Source organism: Corvus cornix, chromosome 4A (assembly GCF_000738735.6).
Source record: "Corvus cornix cornix isolate S_Up_H32 chromosome 4A, ASM73873v5, whole genome shotgun sequence".
NCBI lineage: Eukaryota > Metazoa > Chordata > Aves > Passeriformes > Corvidae > Corvus > Corvus cornix.
In genome coordinates this window covers 16,879,325-16,902,514 of record NC_047058.1, presented here as the reverse complement: position 1 = coordinate 16,902,514, position 23,190 = coordinate 16,879,325, and the positions used below count along the sequence as shown (strand labels likewise).

General features: G+C 56.6%; 2 protein-coding genes across 9 annotated transcripts; both read right to left on the bottom strand.

Moving 5' to 3' along the window:
* Positions 1-2,454: 2,454 nt before the first annotated feature.
* LOC104691629 (mitochondrial fission factor homolog B) lies at positions 2,455-12,131 on the bottom strand. 8 transcript variants are annotated; one of them, XM_039572034.1, is made up of 8 exons: positions 12,046-12,131; positions 11,313-11,383; positions 9,552-9,770; positions 8,869-9,017; positions 8,032-8,120; positions 7,283-7,444; positions 4,802-4,880; positions 2,455-4,336 (listed from the first exon to the last, which is right to left on the bottom strand). In XM_039572034.1, the coding sequence occupies exons 3-8, from the start codon at positions 9,745-9,747 to the stop codon at positions 4,205-4,207; spliced, it is 807 nt and encodes a 268-aa protein (XP_039427968.1). In that variant the 5' UTR covers positions 9,748-9,770; positions 11,313-11,383; positions 12,046-12,131; the 3' UTR covers positions 2,455-4,204. The 8 variants fall into 8 exon arrangements, 7 of the variants coding, with proteins under 7 accessions (XP_039427968.1, XP_019143620.2, XP_039427969.1 ...); XM_019288075.3 differs by lacking the exon at positions 12,046-12,131 and adding an exon at positions 11,851-12,015; XR_005604688.1 differs by lacking the exon at positions 12,046-12,131 and adding an exon at positions 11,851-12,018 and having other exon boundaries at positions 4,317-4,336; positions 4,802-5,408.
* Positions 12,132-13,176: 1,045 nt separating this feature from the next.
* LOC104691630 (transmembrane gamma-carboxyglutamic acid protein 3) lies at positions 13,177-23,190 on the bottom strand. Its single transcript, XM_039572037.1, is given in 5 exon segments — positions 13,177-15,113; positions 15,116-15,440; positions 15,935-16,095; positions 19,854-19,895; positions 23,126-23,190. Coding segments are annotated over 4 exon segments (702 nt in total). The 5' UTR covers positions 19,861-19,895; positions 23,126-23,190; the 3' UTR covers positions 13,177-14,904.

Genomic DNA, 23,190 nt, shown 5'->3' with positions numbered 1-23,190 from the left:
AAAAGCACAGAACAGACACAAGAAAAGACGTGCAGGACACAGCACATGGTTCGAACACAGAAATCCAGCACAGAATGGGAAGAGAGGGTCAAATCCCACGTCATGGGCCCACCCCATGTTTCCCACCACCAGCCATGGCTGATGCTGCAGGAGGAGTCCTGCAGGGCATTTTGTTCTCTCCAAGAGATCCCACAGTGGCCTGGGCCCATGAAAGATGCTCTCCTCATCGTTCAGGCTCCTCATCCATTGCCAGAGCAACACCTCATTTTCCTTCTCTTCCCTCTCCCTTGCGTTTCCTACTCTCCTTGCCTTCGGTTCCCTGGCCTTGCCTGCCTCTCCCCTTCCCATTCCTTGCCTTGTGTTCTCCTCCTCTTCCCTGCCTTTCCCTGCCCTGCCTGCCCCTCCCTTGTCTTGCCTTTACTTTGCCTTGTCCTTCCTACCCCTGCCTTGCCTTGCCTGCCTCCTCCTCCTCCTCTGCCTTGCTTCGGGTTGCCTTGCCTGGCCTCTCTGTGCCTTGCCTTGTTTTGCTGTTCCTTTTCTACCCCTCCCTTGCCTTGCCTACCCCGCCCCTCCCTCGCCTTTCCCGTCCTTGCCTACCCCTCCCTTTCCTACTGCCCCCCTTGCCGTACCTACCCCACTCCTGCCCTGCCCTGCCTGCCCCTCCTTTCCACACCACTGCCGAGAAGCCACCAGCGTCCACTTACGAGCCCGGTGTCCCCCGAAGCCTTGGACACTGTGCTGCTGCCTTAGGCGGGCTGGCAGGGCTGCCTGGAGAGCATCCCTGCCCCAGGAGCTTCCCGGGCTGCCTCCGGAGCTTTTAAAACACAAAGCCAGGGCATCACGAGGTGATGCTGGCACGGTGGCTGGGCAGCAGCGGGGTGGCAGCGGGGACAGGGCGCACACCCGTGCGTCTGTCACCGCCCCGCACGCCCATCCCCTGAGCATCCTCGATGCCCTGAGGAGCTGACAGCAGCCAGCGTTGTGTTTGGGGATGGAAGGGGAGGAGGGAAATGTGGTGCTCGGGGGTGCTCCATTTCCCTACGCACGTGTTCCCTTGTCCCCCCACCCGTCACCTCCTCGGGGGCTGGAGGGACAGCAGACAACTCCAGGACAGAGCCCAGCTGGAGATCACAGCCATCCTGAGCAGCTCTGTGTCCAGCGACCCCTGAGTCCCCTCGGTGAAGGGTCACTGTCCACCCAGGGACAAGCACAGCCAGCACCCCCCCAGATGGGCTCAGGTCCTGCCACACCAGGGTATGTACCTGGGTTGCTCCCCAGCCTTCTGCCCAGGTCCTGCCACACCGGGGTATGTACCTGGGTTGCTCCCCAGCCTTCTGGTCCTGCTTCCCTCTCAGCCTCCTGCCCTGGGGCAAAAAAGATGGTGATTGTTTCCCTGTTTCAGAGGCTGTGCCACAGTTACTGCCAGGATGGAAAAACTAGAAAAAATAGGCACATTTTAAGACCCTCATATCCACTTACCTCTTCTCGTGCTGGCAGAGCAGGGGACCAAAAGTGCTGCTCTGGAGTCCCATCAGAAAGCTGCAGAGTTTGAAGGTGATCATGAGATGTACCTTTCACCAATTTCTGCCCTCTTCTTTTGCTCAGGAAGTCATTCTAACACCCAGTTAGCAAAAAATCTGCATCCCCAAGGCCATAAGGAAGAGGTCAGCTTTTACCCTCTTCCTCCAGGATCTAACCCCTTGCCGTGGCTGAGGCTGGATCCCTCCCTCATGGGCACATGGAGTGCTGCACCTTGTGCAGGGCTGATCTGAAAGCACCAGCGCCAGGAGTCTCTTTTATCTTTGCTATCAAAGGTTCACCTTTTACTTTCCCCTTCAAAGCCTTAAATTCCACTTGTTCTGATCTCACTGAGCACCCAGGCAGCAGGGACTCCAAAGGGAGAAACAGAATTTCTCAGCCTTGGCTGGGGCTGTGGTTCCTGGGCGAGCACCCAGCAGCACAGGATGTCACCCTGGTCTTGTCCCCACAACACAGACCCCAGGTGACAGGTCACCAGCAGCACTGGCAGCAACACATCCCCCTTCCAACTCTCTTTTTGCTCCCTGCCTGCAGCTGCCTCCAAAAGGGACACGGGAACTCCAGGAGCTGCTGCCCTCGGAGCTCCCTCGAGCACCATCGTGCACAAGGTACTTTATTTGCTGTGCACGTCGTTGTGGCAGTGGCCCTTGGGGACACCCAGCCCCGCCACGTGCGCTGCCCTGGGAAAAAGCAGCCAGGAGGAGGAGGCAAGGAAGAGAAAAAAGGAAATAAAAGCATCACACCCCAACAGGAATAGCATTAACCAGAAACTTTTCTCCTCGAGATCCGCCCCCCAGCCAGGGCAGCTGGGGCTGAGACATCCACGAGCAGGCCACAGTCCTGCTGCCAGGGGAATAAACCTTACCTGTTCCCACCTACTGGGATATCAGGATCAGACTCCACAGCAAAGAAACATGTCCAGAACACACAGAGTTTATTAAAATATGCATTTTGTGCTCAGTGTTTCCTGATTTACACCAGAATTTATCCCTTACATAGAAGTCATATTGCATCTTCCACAACGTGCCAGTAATTAGCCCATGAGAACACATCCAGTTTGACCACTTCTCCTCCAAATATCTTCAAGCCACACTTTGAAGGTGGTGTACCCTCCCAAAGTCATCCCTTCTCACCCTAAAACACAGCTTAAAATAAACCCCAAACACAAGCTTCCTCCAAAACACATTAACACCTCTCAAAGGAGAGAAACCAGACACACAATTTACCTCATTTCCTGGCACGACTCACACCCCCTGATACATAACAGTTGTGCAAGGTCCTCTGGTGACCCTGGCCACATCCCTGAGCCACAAGCCACAGGAGCCACCTGTCCTGCACATCCCCCCTGCCACAGCACAGCACACCGAGCCCACCACACCATCCTAGCTCTCGCCTGCAATAAATCCCAGCGCTCTCCTCAGCTCAGCAATCAGCCACAGGTTCAGACCTGCAATTACTTTGGGACAGTTATTTATTAGTCACTGTCCAGCTGCCAGATTTACAGTCACGGACGCTTGACGCGGTGTCAAGCAGAAAACACTCAAGCACTGATGTCTGTAAATAAGCTACTGGGACATCTGGATGACATGTAGATCCAGCTATAATTAGGTATAGGTGGCACAGAGAAGTCCTGTTAAGCCTTGCCAAAACCTGCCCCCAGAGCCTGCAGGCACAACTCCAGCAGATGTGCTGGATGAAGCACCGAAACCATCTCAAAGTCACCTCAGATTCAGGTGTTACTAAACTCTAGAGAAGGAAACAAACAGAAGAGCTGTTGAATTCAGCTTGTTTATAGCTAAAGAGTATCTAGGTCAGGAATTTCCCTCACCCATGTCCTTGCACCATCACTGAAGTTACAGCTTGGCAGCAAGACCTGGGAGCAACGCTGCCCTGTGCCACTGGGAGCCTAACAAGTATCTTTTCTCCCTGACCTGTTTGGTGCCATCGCTGTAGGGACGAGGTTTTATAATCCAGAGAGTCACCATGGGGAGGTTTCCCATGTGAATCTCTCTGGGAAGGAAGCAAGCTCCTGGATAAGCCCAGATGTCAGCAAGGCTCTTACAGTCACTTTGGATGTGAACATCTGCAAACCTGCTGTGGCTGCAGGGATGGGAGCTCCTGGCCCCTCCAGCTCCATTCCTGGAAGAGGGGTTGTGGCACAGGACACCTGGCAGCATTACCTCCACCAAACAGCAGCTGCATAAGGAAGAAAAGAAAACCCACCACAAGCTTAGAAACACTCAGTCACTCTACAGAAGATGAGGAATAGACCACAGCAGTCAGCTGAGGACTTTTATGGGGTCAGAGTTGAGTTCTCCAAGGTGGGATGTGGCCAGGGGACCGGGCCCGCCACAGGCTACGACTGTAACAGGACCCCACGTGCACAAACACCCAATGCCTTGGGTTTGCATCTCCTCCGGCAGCCTGAGGGCAACAGCACAGGACAGACACCTCCTGTGCCAGCCACCAAGCTCTTAGGAGACCTCAGCTCTTCACAGCAGCTTCTCACACCTTCACTGTCATCAAGGCCTGAAGGACACGGATTCTTGAGGGCCCACAGTGCAAAAAAACAGTCCAGAAGAAAGAGTCTCACTGCTGGCAAGAACTCCTCTCCCTGTCCTCACCCATCCTGCCAGGGCGAGCAGGGGAGGTCGGGCATGGGCTGTCATCTTCTCAGCCAGAGCCACGTGTTGATGAGGCAAGCAGAGATCATCACGGAGTACACCAGGGCTTCCTTCTGTCTCCAGGCATGGCACTGCTCCTCCAGCACACGGAGCCTCCCCGAGATCCTCACCAGCTGCAAGGGAAGTAGTGGGGCCACTGTCAGCCCTGCAGCAAAGCACAGGATGCTGTCAGCACCCCAGAAACATGGGACAGCAAGGGATGGAAGGATGGGAGCTGCTGCCTCCTTCAGGTCCTCCTTTTCTTAAGCAGCAGCTACCTTTGTGTGGGAGGATTGGCAGCAGTACCTCAGGGCCTGCAGCAGATGCTTCAGGAAAAGGTTCTTCCCATCAAAGAGCATCTGAGCCCCTCTCACTGCCACCAGACAGAGGGGGCTGGCTGTGCCCTGCACCCCTTCAGCCCCTCGGGGTAGGAGCTCGAGGGATCAACACACATGTGAGTCCTCTCCTGCTTCTCCTCAAGGTAGGACCAGCCTGACAGCACCAGCCCACCAGGACTGACCAACTGACCCCTGCAGCCTCCTCACCCACCCGCTGTGGCTTTCCCAGGAAACATGTGCAGCCCCTCACCCCCATCTCACCTGCCTCCTCATCGCTGCCACCTCCGTCACCCCGGCCTCCTCCAAGGCGCTCTCTGCAGCTAGGATGGGCTCCTGGGAGCTGGGAAAGGAAAGCACAGATGCAGGTGGACAAGCACTGCTCATGGGAATGCAACTGACTCCCCACAAAGGCAGCACTGCCACGGGGAGCTGAGCTGTGCAGGCAGAGTGTGTGTCCCCGGGCTGGGCTGCCTGGGTGCAGCACCAGGAGAAAGCAAACAGCAGCTGCACAGCATCCACTCATCTCTTCTTAACCCCATCATGCACATTTGTACCCCCACAGCATGCACCCAAAGTGATCAGGACAAACAGACAGCACATGCCATGACAGGTACCAGGGGAAACACATGCTGGTATTTCTTTAAAGGTCCAACAAAGAAAACATATCTACTAAGCACCCATTCTCTGTAGTCCCAGGAGTTCAATGAGGGCTGGATAAATCATCTTTAGAGCCAGTCAAGTATCACAGGACCAGTGCAGAAATGGAGGGGTGATCCCATTTAGGGGTGATCCCATTTACATCAGCAGGGGAGGAAGCTGCCATCAGCTGGAGGGAGCTATCACTTTTTGATCTTGTAGCAAATTTTACCTGCAATTTGAAACATAAATAAGCGACCCAAATGTCCACCACTTTCTTCCCTCCCTGGAAACACAGGGGCCCGCACTGGGATTAGCTGCTGCACTGGCAGAGGCAGCACAGACCACTGATCTCCAGGGCAGTCCCTGGAGGCACAGGGTCCACAACACTGAGTCACAAAATAAAGTAGATGCACAGTGAGAAAAAGAAAAATTCCTGTCATCATAGGCTAGCCCAAAATCAGCTGCTCTACAACCAAAACTGTGCACACCAATAGCTCACACAGGCACTCACTGATCCCTGAGGGGTTAACGAGCACCTAACCCCGCTCCTTGGAGACCATGAGGAGGAGAGGGTGTTTGTTTATCCCTGTTTGCATCACGATGCTGATCTCGGTGAAGACAAGCCAGAAGAGCACGTGGAGATTCACTGGATCTCCATCTGAAACTCCATTTGTGAGACAATACCTCCACAAAATGTAGTGCAGTGTAAAATGACAGTCACAACAGAAAGAAAATGCAATTCTCCCCGGCAGAGAACCATGAAAAAAGGACACATCCTGCAGCTTTTGACTCAAAATCCCAGCTGATACAGGTGAACTCCTTTAGAGTGGAGACTAGAAATTGCATCCTGATGACTCATACCCTTCAAGAGGTCACAAGAGCCAGATATTCCAGCCTCTGTCTGAGACCAGACCTCACTAAAATTTCAGGACAAACAAGTCAGCACAGTCTTTCTGTTTATTTTATTGTTGCATAGGGGTACAAAGCTGTCATATTGAAGGGATGTCTGCATCTGAAGGGATGTAAAGTACTAAGAAGAGCTGTTTGAGGGTGGCTGGTTTCAAAGGGAGATCAAGACCTGGGGAGAGGCCCCGGAGTCATCCCACTGCATTACAGCAGCTCTGCAGGCTACCATGGCCTCAATGTCCTCCACTGCTGGAGGGAGAAGAGAGAGAAGGTCTTATGTAGCCACTAACCAGATCTCTTCATCATTAAGAAATTAAAATGATGTTTGAAGACAGCCTCAGCCTGCTGTTTTTAAGAGCAGAGACATCGCTTTGCATCATCAGCAAGCAGCAGCCAGCTGGGAAGGGAAGGAGGACGTGCCACCGATGATGGATGCGATGATGGGTGCTTGCTCTCCTCCCTTTCTGCCTAAAGGCTCTGCTCAAGGAGAATGAGAAGTATTTAGATGTTCCTCCAGGTGCTCAGCAGCCTTAGAGCAGTGGGGACATCTTAAGGCTGCAAGGATGTCTTCGAACAAATAGAATTTACTGCAGTGGCACAGATACATGGGTGGTGGAGATGGTTCCTCCAGCACATCTGGAGGGATTGAGGCCACCGCATGCCTGCTCCAAGGAGCACAAAGGCACAGCACACGCTGGCCAGGGGCACTGGCTGTGGGATGGGTACAGCCAGTTCATGGAAAGGTTAATTAAGAGTGACCGAGACGCAGCCAAAGCTGCTGGGAGCCTGCAGGAGAGGCTGGCTCAGGGACAGCACCCGGTTCAGGCTGTCTGCTCTGGATTTCGATTCCCTTCACACACTCCTCTCCAACAAGCTGTCAAACCATACAGAAAAATTAGTCCTTGCTTAGCAGTGACCCCCCCAGCAATGTCACAGCAGTGCTGGGTCACTCGGGGTGCCCAGGGGACTGGTGTTAAGCTGAGCAGCAGACTCAAGCCTGGCTGGGTTAGTGAGGTGCTCCAAGGCCAGGCACCCAGAGCTGGCAGACAGGACAGGTGAGAAAGAAAGGCCAAGGCAGCCCTGCAGCACCATCCTGCAGCCCACAGCTTACAGAGCTCGTGCCTGGCTCACGCCTCAGCAAGGCACAGGCCAGACCTTGCAGAGTGACAGAGCTGGCTCAGGACAAGCCAAAGTCACCTGGACGGTGCTGGGTCTCGCAGAGAGTCCTGAACACGGTGGAAGAGCACCTGGCCCAGGAGGTACATGGTCTGGAAGATGTTCTGCATGGAGTAGATCCTGCCTGGCTCCATGAGGAGGGGGAGTGGGGCACTGGGAGCAGGCAGGGGACACGAATCCGGCCTGGGTGCACATAGAATCACGCCTGTTACTCCCTGGCCTCGCACAACAGGGCACAGCCTGGCATTAGTGCCCCTCATCCCTTCAGCAGCTCCAAGCATCTCTGGGCAATGCCACCAGCACCCAGACCCTGATGTCATCAGCTGGGAGAACCCTCTCCAGCAGCCCCCAGACTCAGAGGCAGCCCCCAGACTCAGAGGCAGCCCCTTGACTCCTCCAAAGCCAAGCATGGCTGTGTGCCATGCTGCTCTCCTGCCACCCACGACAGCTCTGGACTTCTAGTGGGACAGCAGCCCCTGCTCCAGGATTAGCTCAGAGACAATTTCCCCACTGCAGAGACTCTGGAGCCTAAGGCCATGAGCAGAGGCCTGAGGAACAACACAGCTGCCCCCAAAGCTGCCCAAAACAAATGTCTCTGACGCCAAAGGCCATGTTCCTCTCATGGATGTGTATGACTTGCCAGGCATTGCACTGCTCTGATTGGAATCCCCCATGCCCCTCTCAGGACAACACCAGAGAGCTCCAAAACAGCCCAGTGAGAGGAGATGCTGCTCCCCACCCGCCCTGGGTGACGCTGGGCCCGTGCTCACCCCTCATGGTGCTGTCCTGGGCTGTGCAAGGCCAGCTGGGCACAGTCACTCGGGGTCCTGTCCCGCCGTGACTTGCTGCTGTGATGGCCCTGTGGGAATCAAACACAACCACATCAGCACAGAGCTGAGCCCAGCCTGGTGCCCTGGGTGGGCTGCAGGGGCACATCTGCACGGGGAGAGCAATCAGTGTTGGGAGCACTTCAGGAGCCCCAACCTGGTGACCTGATGCTGGTGCACGTGGGGAGATGTGCTCAGAGCAGACAGAGGGTCCCAGCACGAGCCTGCTGATCTGAACTCTAGCCAGATCAAAAACCCTGAGCCTAACCCATCCAGGATCAGTTCTTGAATTTCAGAGAGGTTAAAGCACTTCAAGAGGCTGAACAGCAGCTCCAGCAGCCAAACCATGTCTTTGCCTGCCCATGCCTGGGACCTCTCTTTGAAAGAGTTTCACACAAGGTTAAAATCTGCTTTTGGCTCTGACCCCAGCACTCTTTACACTGCAGTGATGAACCAGCTCTGCCTCATACTTCATCAAGAAGGAAAACAGGTTGAAAAGGGACTTTAAAAGTAGCAGCAGCAGCCTGTGGTGGGACTGCACCTACCTTAGCCTACCCCCTGCTCACAAAATGCAGCAGGAGATGTGGCTGAATCAACATCCCAGCACACAGATGTGCACTGGTTCCAGGACAGAAAGAAATCCCACCATCCCCCCCCTCCCTCCTAGGGTCTCCTGGAGATGAATCCTGGCTTGGGGTGATAACAGCCACCTGGAGAACCCCAAAGCTGGGACTGCTCCCGTTCCCCACCATGGGCCCCCCGTCCCTGCCCGCACGGTACCGATCGCTTGCGGCGCTGGGCGCTGGCTCTGCTGGCTGAGGGCAGGAAAGGGAGATCCCCAGAGGGGTCTGGGGACACATGCACCACGACAGAGGGGACCTTCCTTGGCTGGGTCAACAGGACTGGCCTCAAACTGGTGTCTGATATCTCTACAGAAAGGAGAGAGGGAAGAGTTAAGCCGACCTGAACGGCCTCAGGGGAGGAGAGAAGAGAGATGCACCCATGTGGAGAGTGAAGGCTGTGTCTGGTGCCAGATGAACAAACACCATGGCCTGGGGTTTTTTGGACAGCCCAGAGAGGCAGACCCACTGCTTCAGGACAGCAAGGCTTCAGAGCTGTTTGCCAAAGACAGGGCCAAATGTCCTGCATCCCAAAGCAGGAGCCCTACCAAAGGCCAAGAGGGAACTGTAAGACACATGGAGGGAGATGCCTCCACATTTTGCTTCTCACCCGTTGGAACTAAGGCCCCTCCAGACTTCTGTTGGTGACCTTTGCCCACCTCTTCCCAAGCTATCCACCATCCTGTCCTACACTCCTGAAGAAAAGTGCCTACATTATCTGCCCCCATCCTCTCCCCTAGCAAAGCAAATGACTGGGGGGGGTTATACAGGGATCCTACTCCCTAGGATGCCGTAGTGCCCCACCAACCTTCAGCCACCCCAAAAGACAACCCAGGGCTTTACCTGCAAGAGAAATCCTATCAGGGATGTGCATTCGAAAGGATGGAGGGACATCCTCTGTCCTTGTCTTCCTGTCCCCAGGGCTGCAGCTCTCTGCCACCTTCAGCCTGTTGGGAACCTGCATCCTCTGGTTGATAGCTTCTGTGAAGAGCAGGTCACAGCGCACCCGGTTCACGTCCAGTCCCCAAAGCGGCCACATCTTTGCAGATGTCCTCAAGGGTCCTGGGGTTTCACACAGAGGGAAAGAAAGCTGAAAAGTGGCAGCAGGAGCAGCACTTCCAAAAGTGACAAGAGGGGCAGCTTTTTCTTCTTTCAACACAACATGCTATAAGACAGCTAAAATTCAGGAAACAACCCAAAAGAGAGACACTGCAGGAGCTGTCTGAGAGAATGGGATGTCCCACAGTGCCCAGCTGGCAGGGACAAGGCTGCAGGTGTCCTGCTTAGCACCCACTGCCTCAACTGACAGCAAGGAAATGGCTCAGCACACAGTTCAGTGTACCCTAAAAACTAGTGAAAAAAATTCTTTTCCATCCAGAAGCAAAGTTTTTTGGAGGGCCGGGATCACATTTTTGTGTTCATCTACACCTCTGAGGAAAACTGAGGTTTTCTAAAAGCAAAACACACATTTTGGTGACAGGCTTCAGGGTTACCATGGGCAAGGCTTTGGTGCTCAGCTTTGAGGAGTGCTCTGGGGCTACAATGTCCCAACATTTTCACTGAGCCATACAAGCAGAGGGCAATCAATGTACACTTTTGGGAGAGGAGCCCCAAAATACACCTTCCTGGCTCCCAGCATATGCACTCTTCATTCTTTCCCAAAAAGCTGCAGCTGAGGAGAAAACCCCAACAAGCAAGAGGTGCTGAGGCTGGCAGACCCCAGTGCTGCCCAGGCACTCCAGACACGTGTGCACATCACTCCTGCACCCTCCTTGCTGCCACCTTTTGAGTTTACCGTGCCCAAAAAGGTCCTTCTTTGCTTCTAGAAAAAAATCTCCACCCTAAGAGGGGACAGCAGTAGCCAGGGCTGCCCAAAACCCCCTCACTGCTGCTCCTCAGGGCTCTTTGGACCTTCTCACCTTCCCCAGCCCACTGCAACCCTTTAGGATTTCACCTGAAGGGTAGAGGAGCAGAAAGAAGGATCACTGCTCCCTGCAGCTGCCAGGCCTTGAGACTCTGGGTACAGAAGGGTGGCAGAACCAGCTCTGCACCTGCCATGACCAGCACTTCCAGTGATCACTCACCTCATGCTGCTCCCTCCTCCTCTGTCACTGAAAACCTTTTAATTACACAGGCATTTGCCCAGCATCAGCAGTGGCCATTCCCTGCTTCCAGCCTTGCAGACCCTGCAATGCTGTCCCTGCATCGGGTCTGCCCTGGAGGCACTGCTGGGGACCCAGTGGGGGCCCCATGCCACCCTCACCACCCTGCCCAGCCCCAACCCACGGGTCTCATAACACACACACCCCCCCTGCTTCTCCCCAAAACCCCAAAGAAAGTGGATTTTTGCAGGTACCCCATACTCAGAAGCAGAACAGTAATTCCTGGGATGGTCTCAAAATGTGTCAGTCCCGCAGGAGAAACCTGCATCAGACACCCAGCCATGGTACACAGCCATGGAGGCCACCAGGCTTCTCCATCTCATTTTTAGTGCTTCAGAGGATTGAACACCCCGTGTTGCATTCCCAGCCTGTTTTCTGGGAAACCAGCACATATTAACAACTGTAAATCTGGAGAGGGCAGATGGGTTCATTTTCTAATCACCTGTGAAACCACTGCAGCTCCCAAGGAACAAGAGGGATGGGAAGGGGTGAGGAGCAGGCTCTGAGACCAAGCTATTAAGAAAGGAAAAAAAAAAAAAATCAGCTGTCAAAACTTATAAGAACAAAATGCTTAAGTGGCTGGATTTCCTCCTTTAACTTTCTTTAGGGCTTTTTCGAGCTCTTGCCAAGCACCCCCCACTCGCTTGGAGAGGCTCAGCCTCTGCTTTGGCACTTCTCCTTGGATTTGCAGTGACAGGGAATTTCCGGCTCACTAAGCCGGAGTAGGTTTAAGTCCTGCAAGCCAGGAAAACCAGCCCTGGGGAGGCAAACTCCACAACCTCCCTCTCCCTGTCCCTCTCCAGCCCAGGACACCCCAAACAAAGCAGGCGGGGCACCAGCCTGGTCTGGCACCCCCCGTTCGCCTCTCGGGGTGGCGAGCTGGAGGGAGCAATGGATTTGCTCCCAGCTCTGCCCTTCGGCTCGGGGATGCGCCTTGTCCCGGCGGAGCGGGGTCACCGGCAGGGGAAGGGGCTCCTCACCCGGCTCGGGGTGAGCCCGCTGCCCCCGGGATGGCTCCGGGCACCGCGGGCGCTGATCCCCGCGGGGGCAAGGCACGGGGTGGGGGGGTCCCACGTCCTCCCGGTGGGGACATCCCGGCCCTGCCCCGGGGCAGCCCCGGCCCGGCTGTGCGGCCGGACAAGGGGGACACTTCGGGGCGGGGGAGGGACACTTACTTTTCTTCGCAGACCGACGCAACTTGTCGGACCTGTAAACAGCCACGCCCGCTGCCGGGACGGGGCGGCGCCGCCGGCGGCAGCCCGGCCCCTCCGTAATTAGCCCGGCCCCCCCGTAATTAGCCCGGCCCCCCGTAATTAGCCCGGCCCCCCGGTAACCAGCCCGGCCCCACCCGGTAATGAGCCCAGCCCCCGGCATCCAGCCCGGCCCTCCCGGTAACAAGCCCGGTAACAAGCCCGGCCCCCCGGTAATTAGCCCGGCCCCCCGGTAACAAGCCCGGCCCCCCGGTAATTAGCCCGGCCCCCCCGGTATCCAGGCCGGCCCCCCGGTAATTAGCCCGGCCCCCCGGTAACAAGCCCGGCCCCCCCGGTAACAAGCCCGGCCCCCCGGTAATTAGCCCGGCCCCCCCGGTATCCGGCCGGTCCCTCCTCGCTTAAAGCCGCAGCCGGTAATTAACGCGCTGCGACTCACCCTGGTGCCACCTCCCCCGGGAGCCGCCCTGTCCCCAGCCCTGCTCAGCCGCTGCTAGAACACAGGGATTGCTCTTGCCAGGGGCAGAACCGAAGCCAAGACGTTCCCCGTGTCCCCATCCCCGGGACGTTTGCGGGCACACCCCGCCCCCGGCAGCCCCCGGCCCGGCACAGCCCCGGGCCGCCCTGTGCCGGAGCTAATCTCTGCCCCTCCGAGGCGATAAAATGATCCCTTTGGGATTAACGGCAGTTTTAAACACTTCTGAATGGAGACAGGGTCCAAGACCTGACCGTAAAATCTGGGTTTGAAAGGATTTAAAATAAATCCCCCGCTGCCCTAGTCTTGCTATTTAAAGGGGATTATCTAAGGGGTTTAGGAGCACACAGAGGACGGCAGGACAACCTGTGCTCCTCAATCCCCTCAAAGACCCTCGGAAAAACTTTCTGCACCTCAGCTGCCAACTGCTTGGGGCTCACAGGACACCCTTCAGCTCTCACAGAGGGTACAACACAACCCCAAGTGAAGTTCAAGGCTCCAGTTGGATGTGTGGGGTTCACTCCCAGACATTCCCATCCGCTCTGGGGACGCTCCTGCAGCCGTGGCAGGGTTATTGGTGTCATTGTCCCCCACAACACCCTTTGTGGGAAAAAGCCACCCTGTGCCACTCAGACAGTGAGGGTTTTTTAATAAATACTTTTTTTTTTTTTTTTTGCACAGAAATATACCAAGTTTTACAGAATACAAACTGCAGGGATAATGAGTGAGCATCAAAGACAGAGGATGCGGAGCACCCTTGTGTCTCCCTCCGGTGCTCTCCAGGCTCTGGCCCTGACGCTCGCTGCCAGGTCTCCCCATAACCCCGATCTGCTAAGGCTGGGGAGGGGACAGACAAGGTGCCAGCATGTCCTGCCCCAGGAAGAGCTGCGCTGGGCAAGCCTCAGCTCTGAGCTGAGGGCACCGGCTGCGAGAGCATCGCTGGGGCCGGGCAGGATGCAGGCCACTGATGGATGGACAATAGCCTTTCGGTGCTGGTGGAGAGGCTGGTGCTGGGTGAACACCGGGTGGTGGCAGTGCTGGGAGTTTCTGGGCTGCTTCTGGGGGGTTGGAGCACAACCCTTGTTTTAATCCATCAGACATGACTGGGGAAGGGCAGTCCCACTGCTTGGACCCTAAAGGCAGCTGTCCAGGAAAAGGGGACACTCTGATCCCACAGCAAAGCACCCGGCTCTGCCCTGCTCTGGCAACACAACCACCCGAGCAGGGCTTGGCCCTGCTCCTATCAAGGCGTGGTCTTGTGGCTCCTGCCCCTGTCAGCAGGACTTCCATGCCACACCCTGGACACCAAACCAGGTGGGGACCAGAGGAGAGTGGGGTCTCGCATTCCGCTTTACCGACTCTGGAGGACAAAGAGCCCCAAAGAGAGGGGCCAGGCAGGGCAGAGAGGTTTGGGGTAGGGAGAGGGGAGGATTGGCCTGTCTGCAGGCTCTCAGCTCTGGGGCAGACACCATATAGGCCATGCTCCAGGAGAGAGTTGAATCCCCACCACTTAAAGCCATGGAGACCACATTTGGCTCGGGGTCAAAGACGACGCCCTTGGCCAGCTCTGCAGCAGCTAGACCTCCAGCTGCTCAGCACCCACAGGGGGAAAGCAGAGAGCATCAGGAAAAGACCCTGCTACTCCAAAGTCACTTACCTCAGGTGCAAGACCACCACGAGCCCTTTCTCCCTTTCCAAAGGGATCTAGGAGATCAGAGAGCATCTTCCTGACTGCTCCTCCCTGATCTCCACACAGCAAATATCGCTACAGGCACCACAGTGTGGACCGGGCTCCCCACTCCCACTTGGCAACAAATCCACATGTCCCCAAATACAGAGCTGGCCTCACCAACTGCGGGGATGGACAAAAACTTGCCACACCAATTCTGCATCCCCAACTCCTAACCAGAGCCCTGAGCAGTAGAACAGGGCCCAGTGAGGATGTGGGGTGAGGCTGAGCAGCAGCCCAGCGAGGCAGCAAGGCTGCTCTAATAATGGGAAATGTTATGTCTGTTTGAGGGGGAAGTGAGGAAATCAAATGCACCATGGGGAGACCCCCATGTTGAGCCAGGAACAAGCTGCTGCTCTGCTCTGGCTGCTACAGCACTTATGTGAGTGGGGAGTGAGGGGCAGGAGGTGGCTGGCTGGCTCCAGAGCCATTCCACAGCCCTGCCTCACCCCACCTGGGGACAGCTATTTTTGGTTAGGAGGGTAAGGCTATTGTGTGATGGCACCAGATTGTACAGGTGAGACGGAGGCCCGATGGACACCTAAAGGGGGTCCCAGGCACGGCGAAGGGAGGGTGGGTGGTGAGTGTGAGTGTGTGAAGAGGCAGGAGGGAGGCAGAGCCGCTATTTGCCCGCAGCAGGGGCCGTGGCCACGATCTCTTCGTACTTGGGCGGAGGGTCATTGTAGGACACGCTGGTCTCCTCGCCGCTGCTGCTCTCTGGGTGGCCCGTCACCTCCTCATAGGAGGGCGGGGGGGTGGCACTGGACAGTCTGGAGAGGACAGATACAGAATGCTCTGGTGGGCAGAGGGTGCCGTCTGGCTGGGGGGTGCCCCCGGCTCTGCCATCCCAGCGCCCCGGTTGCTGGCTTCCCGCTGGTACTGGGTCTCCCCTTGGCTCTGCGACCGCTCCCGGTACACCATGACCCTGGGGAGGCTGCGGCCCGTCCGGCTGGCCAGGTAACGGTTCTGGGCATAGGAAGGGCGGTGGCGGGTGGCCTTTTGCAGCTGGCACCTCCAGATGATGAAGAGGGCGATGACTATGAGAAGAGCCACTCCCAAGAGGGGCACCACCACGTACATAGCGTCAGAGCGCTCCGTGCTGTGCCCGGGGTCCTTGACAGAGTACACAGAGCTGGTGTAGCCTTTCCAAAACTCCATCTGTGACAGGAACAGAGAAACAACCATCACATGCTGCAGGTGGGAGAAGGACCCCCTGACCACCACCAGCAATAATCACTGCCCTCCCCAGGCCCACAAAAGGGGCACCCCTTACACCTGAGGCGCTGTGGGAACAAACGCAAAAGGTCACGGGAACGTCCCTCAACAGCCCCCACACCGAGCAGGGAAAAATGTATTTCACACCAACCCCAGCCTAGAGAATCAAGGACAACAGCACAGATTTGCCACACGTGCCGTGGGAGCGCCAGCTCAACCTGCAGCTGTGGGCAGGGTGTCCTGGCAAAACCAAGGTGAGGCCACTGCCTGGGAAAGGAAAGCCATACTGGGAAGTGAGGCCACCACATGCTGCCTGCAGACAGAAGAGGACAAAGGGAACAGGAGAGGCTGTTCCCCCTGTGCTTTCCTTCTGTTTCCAGCTTGCTGAGGCGTGAGCCCTCACACATGCACTGGGGAGCAGGGCAGGACAAACGCACCGTCTTCTCCTTGTTCTCAAACACCTCCTTGACCTCCTCATAGCTGCAGACCTCCTCGATGCACTCCCGCTCGATGGTGCCCTGCCGGATCTCCTCCAGGAAGCCATTGGCTCTGGGAAAGCGTTTCAGGAGCGAGTGGGCATTCCTGGCCCCCAAGAACACTGCAACACACAAGGCAGAAATATGCTGAGCAGGGACAACCCCATGCCCATCCTCTGCCCAGCCAGGCTTTCCGCCCCAGCTTCCTGATGCTACATGCATCCCCAACATCAAAAACCCAGGGCTACAATCAGGTAGGACAGCAGGTTGGACAGCCAAAGGGGCACAGAACTCTTGGGGTCTGCCCAGAGACATATGGCACCAGGAGCCCTTCTGTCAGGGCTGAGGTGCTAGAGACATCAGAAGCGGCAGCTGCAGCCACACAGGGCAACTGAGGAAGAGACAGAAGGCTCCAAAAATATTTGTTTTCAACCTTCTACCCCTGATGGATTTCATCTTTCTGCCCCTTTGCTGCAGGGCAAGGGAGATCCGACCAGGAGCAAGACCCCACAGGGCTGGGACACAGAGCTCTGCCAGGACATGGGGCCAGCACTGAGAGGGACTCACAGCACACGACAGTTCAAAACATGACAGCCTGCTGGAAGCTGGTGTCCCTGCTGCCAGCTGCTCAGGGTCATGCAAGCTCAGGTGGTATCAAGGACTCTGTTCAGGCCCTAGAAAAACCACTGTCTTCTCCCACGCCCAGGACAACAAGGGCAAACATCCCCAAAACACAGGGACAGCGCAGAGGGTTATGAGTCAGGGGCCTGAGCAACCTCTCCTCACAAGGCATCGCATTCTCATCCTCACTGTGTTTTGATGCAAAGGCTTCACAAACTTTGCTCTGCTCCCAAAGCCTGAGAGACTCCTCAAGTCTTCCCACAGCACATGCAGTCCTGAAGCCAGAGGGAGCAGGAACAGCACCTTCCTGCCTGCAAGAGAGACATCAAAGCCTCTCCCCCTCATATCCTGCAGGAGGGACACCTCCATGGGGTGCAAGAGGCAAGCACCTGCCAGGACCTGCAGCAGCACAGGAGGCAAAGAAGCTGTTGCTCAGAGAGCAGAAACTTCACACAAAACATGATCCTTCCAGGATCCAAACGCGCATTTCATGAATGAGTGTCTCCACAATGCAGTTCAACACACTCAGTTGTAGGCTGGTTCCAGCTCTTCCCACCAAGCCACAGAATCCTGCTGCTTCCCTGGGGAAGATGAATCAGTTCAGCTGGGTGATCCACAGGAACCTATTTACCTCCTTCACCCTCAGGCTCAGTCTTCCACTGGATCAACACGGTGAACCCATTCACACAGCAACAGCATCAAAGGAGGCAGGGGGACAATCTCCCATCTGACCAGCTTGGCACTAACAAAATACTGGCTCCACAAGCAAAACAGTCAGTGAAAAGCCACTGACTTCTTTCCTTAGGAGCCTTTTTCCAGGGAGAAAGGCAAGTTTCCTTCTGCTTTACCTTCCATGTATGCTGCTGCTGGAACAATACAGCAAAGTATTTGTGAGAGTATTTGGAAATATCAACAGGTATTTCCAAAGATCGTGGTGTAAGAAACAACTACTGCTGTGCTACAACATCCTGGGCTTGGAGGCACTGAGCTCCTTTTGTGCTGTGTAGGTGCATTTTCCCCTTGTGATTTATTAATGCCTTGCTTCTGTGAGAGAGTTTGCAGAGGGCTGAACCACTGAGGTGTGAATGAAGAGCAGCATGAATGATGTGAGTCACAGATCTTCCCTCAGAATCGACTTTATTATGCAAACCTTTTTTTTTTTTTTTTTTTACAAGGACAACCAAAAAAGCATTTTCAAGAGGCACAGAAGGCATCTTGCAGAAGGGCAGGGATCAGCTTGCCTTGGTTTTCACAGCTGAGGAAGGCTATTCTGGCTGGAGAGGGACCAGGCTGGCAGGCTGACCTTCTCTTGAGCCTTTCCAGAAGGAGATGAAATTTTACAAAGACAACATTCATTCTGCAAATGTCCCATACTTTGCTGGAGAAGTCTGGCCTCACCTCCTTTGCCTCCCACCTTGATCAGGCCATGGTATAAACTCTCTCCTCCTTGGCACTTGAGCCTGAGACTCGGATTTCAACTTCCTCAGCACGTCTTAGAGCAACAAGCTTGGCTGCAGATCTCACTGTCAGGGTTTTCCATCCCTGCAGAAAGCAGTCACTGGACCCCTTCCCTGCTTTGTCGTGCTGAGCTGGCCACTATGGTGGGAAATAAAAACAGACACACAGGCAGGCAGGTATCACAAGCACTGTCCCAACTGCAAGCATGCTGTGACACAGGTGTGTGTCCTTCCCCACATGCAATTCCCCTCAGGGACATAGAAATGGCAGGAGAGCAGAAACTAAGTCACTGCTCCCTCCCCTCAAAGTGCAAAGAGCTCACACGTGGCTTGGGACCAGAGCAGGAAAGCCACTGAGCCTCTCATCTCCAGCTGGATCCCCAACTGACATGAAGAGCAGACAGCCAAGCAGGCCCTGTCCCCAAACCACAGGGCTGAGGGGACCTTCCAATGCCCAGCAGCCTCAATGCTGATCCCCTGTGCCTCTCCAAGCCTCCCCACACCAGCTGGAGAACCGGTGCTCAGGAAAGATCAGAGCTTTAGGCAGGGGAAGCAGGAGCAAGGGCTGGGTTCACCTCATCCCTGCTGGGTTTCCTGGGGTGCTGCTGGCACCTGGTGGACACAACCCCACACCTCAGCTGCCCTGCTTGGGGGGGACACCCTGGGGCTGCTTCTCTGGGGAAGGACTGTCGCTGTAAATCCTACAGTGATTTATTGCAGAGGGACAGCCAGGGCTGCCAGGGAGTGTGTGGTGGAGAACCTGCCCATGGCCACATCCCGCTCCTGCATACCAGGGTCACCATGAAGGGGACTGCTTGGCAGGAGTCACTGCCACCACAGGGAAATGCTGGTGAGCCAGCACCTGAGCTCTGGGAAGGAGAAAAAGCAGCAGTGGAGGAAGGCAGGGACCCAGCTGGGCACCCTCCTCATTAACTGGAGATTAAAGCAGCCTTTTAAAAACACTGCCTGAAGATCTCTGCTCCCTCCCACCCCAAGCACAGCACAGATAATGAAAGAAGGCATACCTGTCATCCCTGGGGTCCTCCTCTTCCCCAGCGTGGCTACTGCCTCCACCTTCACAGCTGGCTCTGGCGACACTCCGAGCAAATCCCGAGATCCCAGACAGATCTCTCCATCTCCCCCTTCACCCCTGCCTTCCTCCTTAGGCTCCCATCACACCAGGGCACACAGCCTCCGTGCAGGCTGCCCAGGAGAGCGAGGAGGGAGGGTTGAGCTCAGCTCTGGACACTCCCTGCACCCTCGCCAGTCTCTGAGCCCATCTTTAGCACTGGCCCAGCACTGCTCTGGGTGTGCCACAGCGAGCTCAGGGTGGGGCTGAGCTCGGCAGCTTCCACAGAACACAGAGCCCCGCTGCCACCAGCCACACAGGGCAGTGTGGCCCCCAGGGTGGGCACTGGCAGGGTGCCAGTCATGGGCATGAGGAGCACTGCTGATGAGAGATGTCAGCGCAGACAGGCAGCCCTGAGAGCCCTGGGGAGGCCCGTCCTGCACAGCAAGCACCACACAGAGACAGAAATCCTGCGGCCTCCGGGTAGTCCCGGAGAGGTCAGACCTTCAGCACCTCCTCTCGACTCCCACCTTGCAGAGGGGAGAGAGAAGCACAAGTCAGGCCGGACCTCAGACCTCACCCAGGCCTAACAGCCGATGGCAGCTGCTCCCCACAGAGGATAACAGCCCCCAAAACGCACAGGCACCCCTTTCTTCAGAAGTGGCTGTCAAACATCCCCCTTCTTTCCTCCAACACCACCGCCACCTCTCTGTCTTGCCTGGGGAGCACTTACTTGCCATGCTGCCTCACTCGGCCAAGGGGGGGTCCTGCCTACCTGCAGGGAAGAAAACAGGAGAGTCACTGACAGCTTAAATTTCCAACCCCTCAAAGCCCAAACCTCCATCACCCAGGGTCAGATTCATGCAGAACGCATGGTGCTGAGTGGTGGACCCACGACAGATCCCAGCCAAGCAGTACCCCTGAAGAGAGCCAAGCATTCCAGCTGCCTCCCCACTCTTCACCTGCCTGGAGGGGCTGGAGGGGCTCAGGGCACCCTCAGCTCCCAGAGTGCTGGGGCAGGTCCCAGGGAGGAGCAGGGCCCTTGCAGATCAACAAAGCAAAAAAAGGAAGAACTGGATGAAGGACAGACCCCCATTTCTCACCAGCAGAGGAGATGACCTGCATGTCAGAGACTGCTGGGAGCAGCCTGGCGCTCTCCCCTTCCACAAGAGATTGATGGATACAGGTGAAGCAATCATCCTATTTTAGAGCAACTTCACAGCCGTGCCAGCTCTCACTTCCGCAACTCCTACCCACAATCTGGCTGTTGGGCCAAGCTAAGGGCAGCAGCAAGAGTGACAGAGCTCCCTGCACACCCAGGATACAGCTCTCCAGCTGGAAAAGCACCTTTTGTCCTTCAAAAGCAAAACTAAACTGAACAAAACCCCACAGAAGTTAAACAAAGCCCTGCAAAAGCAAAGGATATCTGCTTGTTTTCCATGCTTTGTCTTCTCCCTGTGCTCAGTGCCCCACGGATCAGACTGCCCTGGGCTGACTATTGCTGCATGTGACGCTGTGGCAAAGCCACAACTCTGTCTGGAGACAGAGGGGACAGGACTGCCCAGCTCCTACAGTGATTTATTGCAAATGAAGGAGCAAGCATGGTTAGAAACAGCAGGAACTAAACCACATGCTGGTCTCAGGTCCAGGGCTTTAGATACCCAGTTATTCCAGAAGCACTTGGATCTGCTCTGCTGGAGTGAGGTCAGGGACAGCACAGAGCCCTTCACAGGGTCAGCAGGGCTGGAAACACAGCTCTCCTTTCACACAGAAGACAGGCACACTAAAGGGCTGGTGCTGCTCACTAGCACACCTCACAACAGCCACCTTCCAGTAAATGGAGCACCTCTCCCTGCCAACATCAGGTTTGCTGTGCTTTCCAAGGCTCCTACACCGTAAGTGGCAAGAAGGCATGCAAGACTGGAGCTGTGTCCAGAGGGACAAAGCAGCTTCTTCCCAAGAGTTTTGGAAGCTCAGATTGCAAACCTCAGTCTGGAGACGAAGCAAGAGCGAGGGAAAGCAGCAGAGCACCAGAAGTACATGGCAGGGGTCTGCTGCTTCCTGTGCCCCACAGCCCAACCCCACTTCTCTGAGCCCTTCTGGGGGATGTGAGAGGCCTCTGGACCATTGCATTCCCCCACAGGGCATGAGCAGGATCTGAGCAGGGACCATCTGACCCACGTCTGCTGTCATCAGTTTTTACAAAAAGACCCAAAGCCCCAGGATAAAAGAAAGCACAGCACAGAGAACATGCCACAGTTCCCACACAAACCCTCGTTGTCACAGGCATTCCCCCCCTCTGACGGACAGGAGAACAAAGACACAGAAATAAGGATATTCCCGCGTCACACACCAGGCAATGAATTTAATGTTGTATAATTTAATTTACAGTCTTTCTTCCAAGTATCTGTGTCAATGCACCCAAGTGCCACAATCAGGGAGGTGCACACAACCCTCCAAGCACAAGCAATGCCGGTGAGAAGGGCAGACGCCCCAGACGCTTATTTTTATTTCCACAAGCAAATTCCTGGCCACCTCCCCTGGCTCCAGCAAGCAGGAAAAGCTGGAGCGCTGCACAGGCTGACGCCAAGGGGAGCAGCATCCCTCCTGCCCCCACGCAGGCTGAGAGAAGCCTGAAGCTGGAGGCTGACCTAGCAGACGCCCACCCATTCCCGATCCCCCCCGCTCCGGCTTCCCATCCTCTATAAATACCCCATCGATAGGAGGTTGCTAAGGCAACCGTGAGGAGGCGCGAGGGATGCAGCCATGGGAGTGAGGATGCTGCAGTCGCACATTTGTGTCTCCCCCAGGCTCCCCCCATCTCCGCCCCCGCTCCCGTCACTGATGCCAAAGGAGGAAATCGTGCCAGGGAAAACACGGTGCGCGCGTGGAGCTGGCCCCCCGCAGCCCCCGAGGGGACCTGGGGGTCCACACTGGGAGGTGGCAGCTCCTCGACAGGCTGGGAGGGGGCATAGGTGCAGGTCGGGGGGATCCACAGCCCCCAGTGACGCGCCACGGCGCGCAGGGAGGATGCTGACTGTGCCAGCATCACGTAGCCGCGGTGCCAGCAGCTCAGCTGGATCCCAGCAATATTGGGGGTTTTCCGTGCCAAGATCCACGGCGAGGAGAAGAGGCTACAGGGCAGGAAGCCTCGCCCTCCCAAAACAGCCTTCACACCCCATCCTGCTCCCTGGCTGGTCCTCACGCTGCCCCGGCAGCCCCCAGCCCGGCTCCTCCGTGCCCAAACCCAACTCCAAATTATTCCCACTGTGCTCAGCTTCCAGAGCCCCGCCACGGCAGGGACCCTCCAGCTCATCTGTCACCCTGCAGCAGGGACCCCCAGCTCACCTGCCCAGGTGTGCAGGGGCTTTCCAGTCCCCCCTCAGCTTTCAGTGCTACCCCACGGTAGAGCCCTCAAGCCTACCTGTCACCCCACAGCAGAGCCCTCAAGCCTGTCACCCCACAGCAGAGCCCTCAAGCCTACCTGTCACCCCACAGCAGAGCCCTCAAGCCTGTCACCCCACAGCAGAGCCCTCAAGCCTACCTGTCACCCCACAGCAGAGCCCTCAAGCCTACCTGTCACCCCACAGCAGAGCCCTCAAGCCTACCTGTCACCCCACAGCAGAACCCTCAAGCCTACCTGTCACCCCACAGCCGAGACCCCCAGCCTACCTGTCACCCCATAGCGGGGTCCCCTTCCTCACCTGTCACCCTACATCAGGGACCCCCACGTCACCTGTCACCCCACAGCGGTGTCCCCCAGCCCACCTGCCCGGCTCCGCGGGGGCTTTCCAGCCCCACCCTTCACCCCACCGACACATCCCCCTCGTCACCGCCGTTCTGCTCTTCCCCGCGCGTCCAGACACGCCGCGCCAGTCCCACGGCTCCCGGCTCCCCCCTCCACGGCCCCAGCCCTTCCTTCCCGGTCCAGCCCCCCAGCCGCGGTCCCACAGCTCCGCTTTCCAGCCCCGGCCCCCGCTCCCGCACCCCGGTCCCCGCCGGTACCTCATGGCGGCCCCGCGCCCGCCGCAGCCGCTCCCTCCCGCCGACAGGCAGGGGAAGGGAGGCCC

What these genes read in the sequence shown, in the direction of transcription:
- LOC104691629 (XM_019288075.3), bottom strand. Translation starts at nt 11,963, where the DNA reads ATGTCCCCACCGGGAGGACGTGGGACCCCCCCACCCCGTGCCTTGCCC. An exon ending in GAGCTGCAGTGGTTTCACAG is followed by an intron (nt 9,771 to 11,312) that starts GTGATTAGAAAA and finishes GTGAAACCCCAG; the next exon opens with GACCCTTGAGGACATCTGCA. An exon ending in TGATAGGATTTCTCTTGCAG is followed by an intron (nt 9,018 to 9,551) that starts GTAAAGCCCTGG and finishes TCCTTTCTGTAG; the next exon opens with AGATATCAGACACCAGTTTG.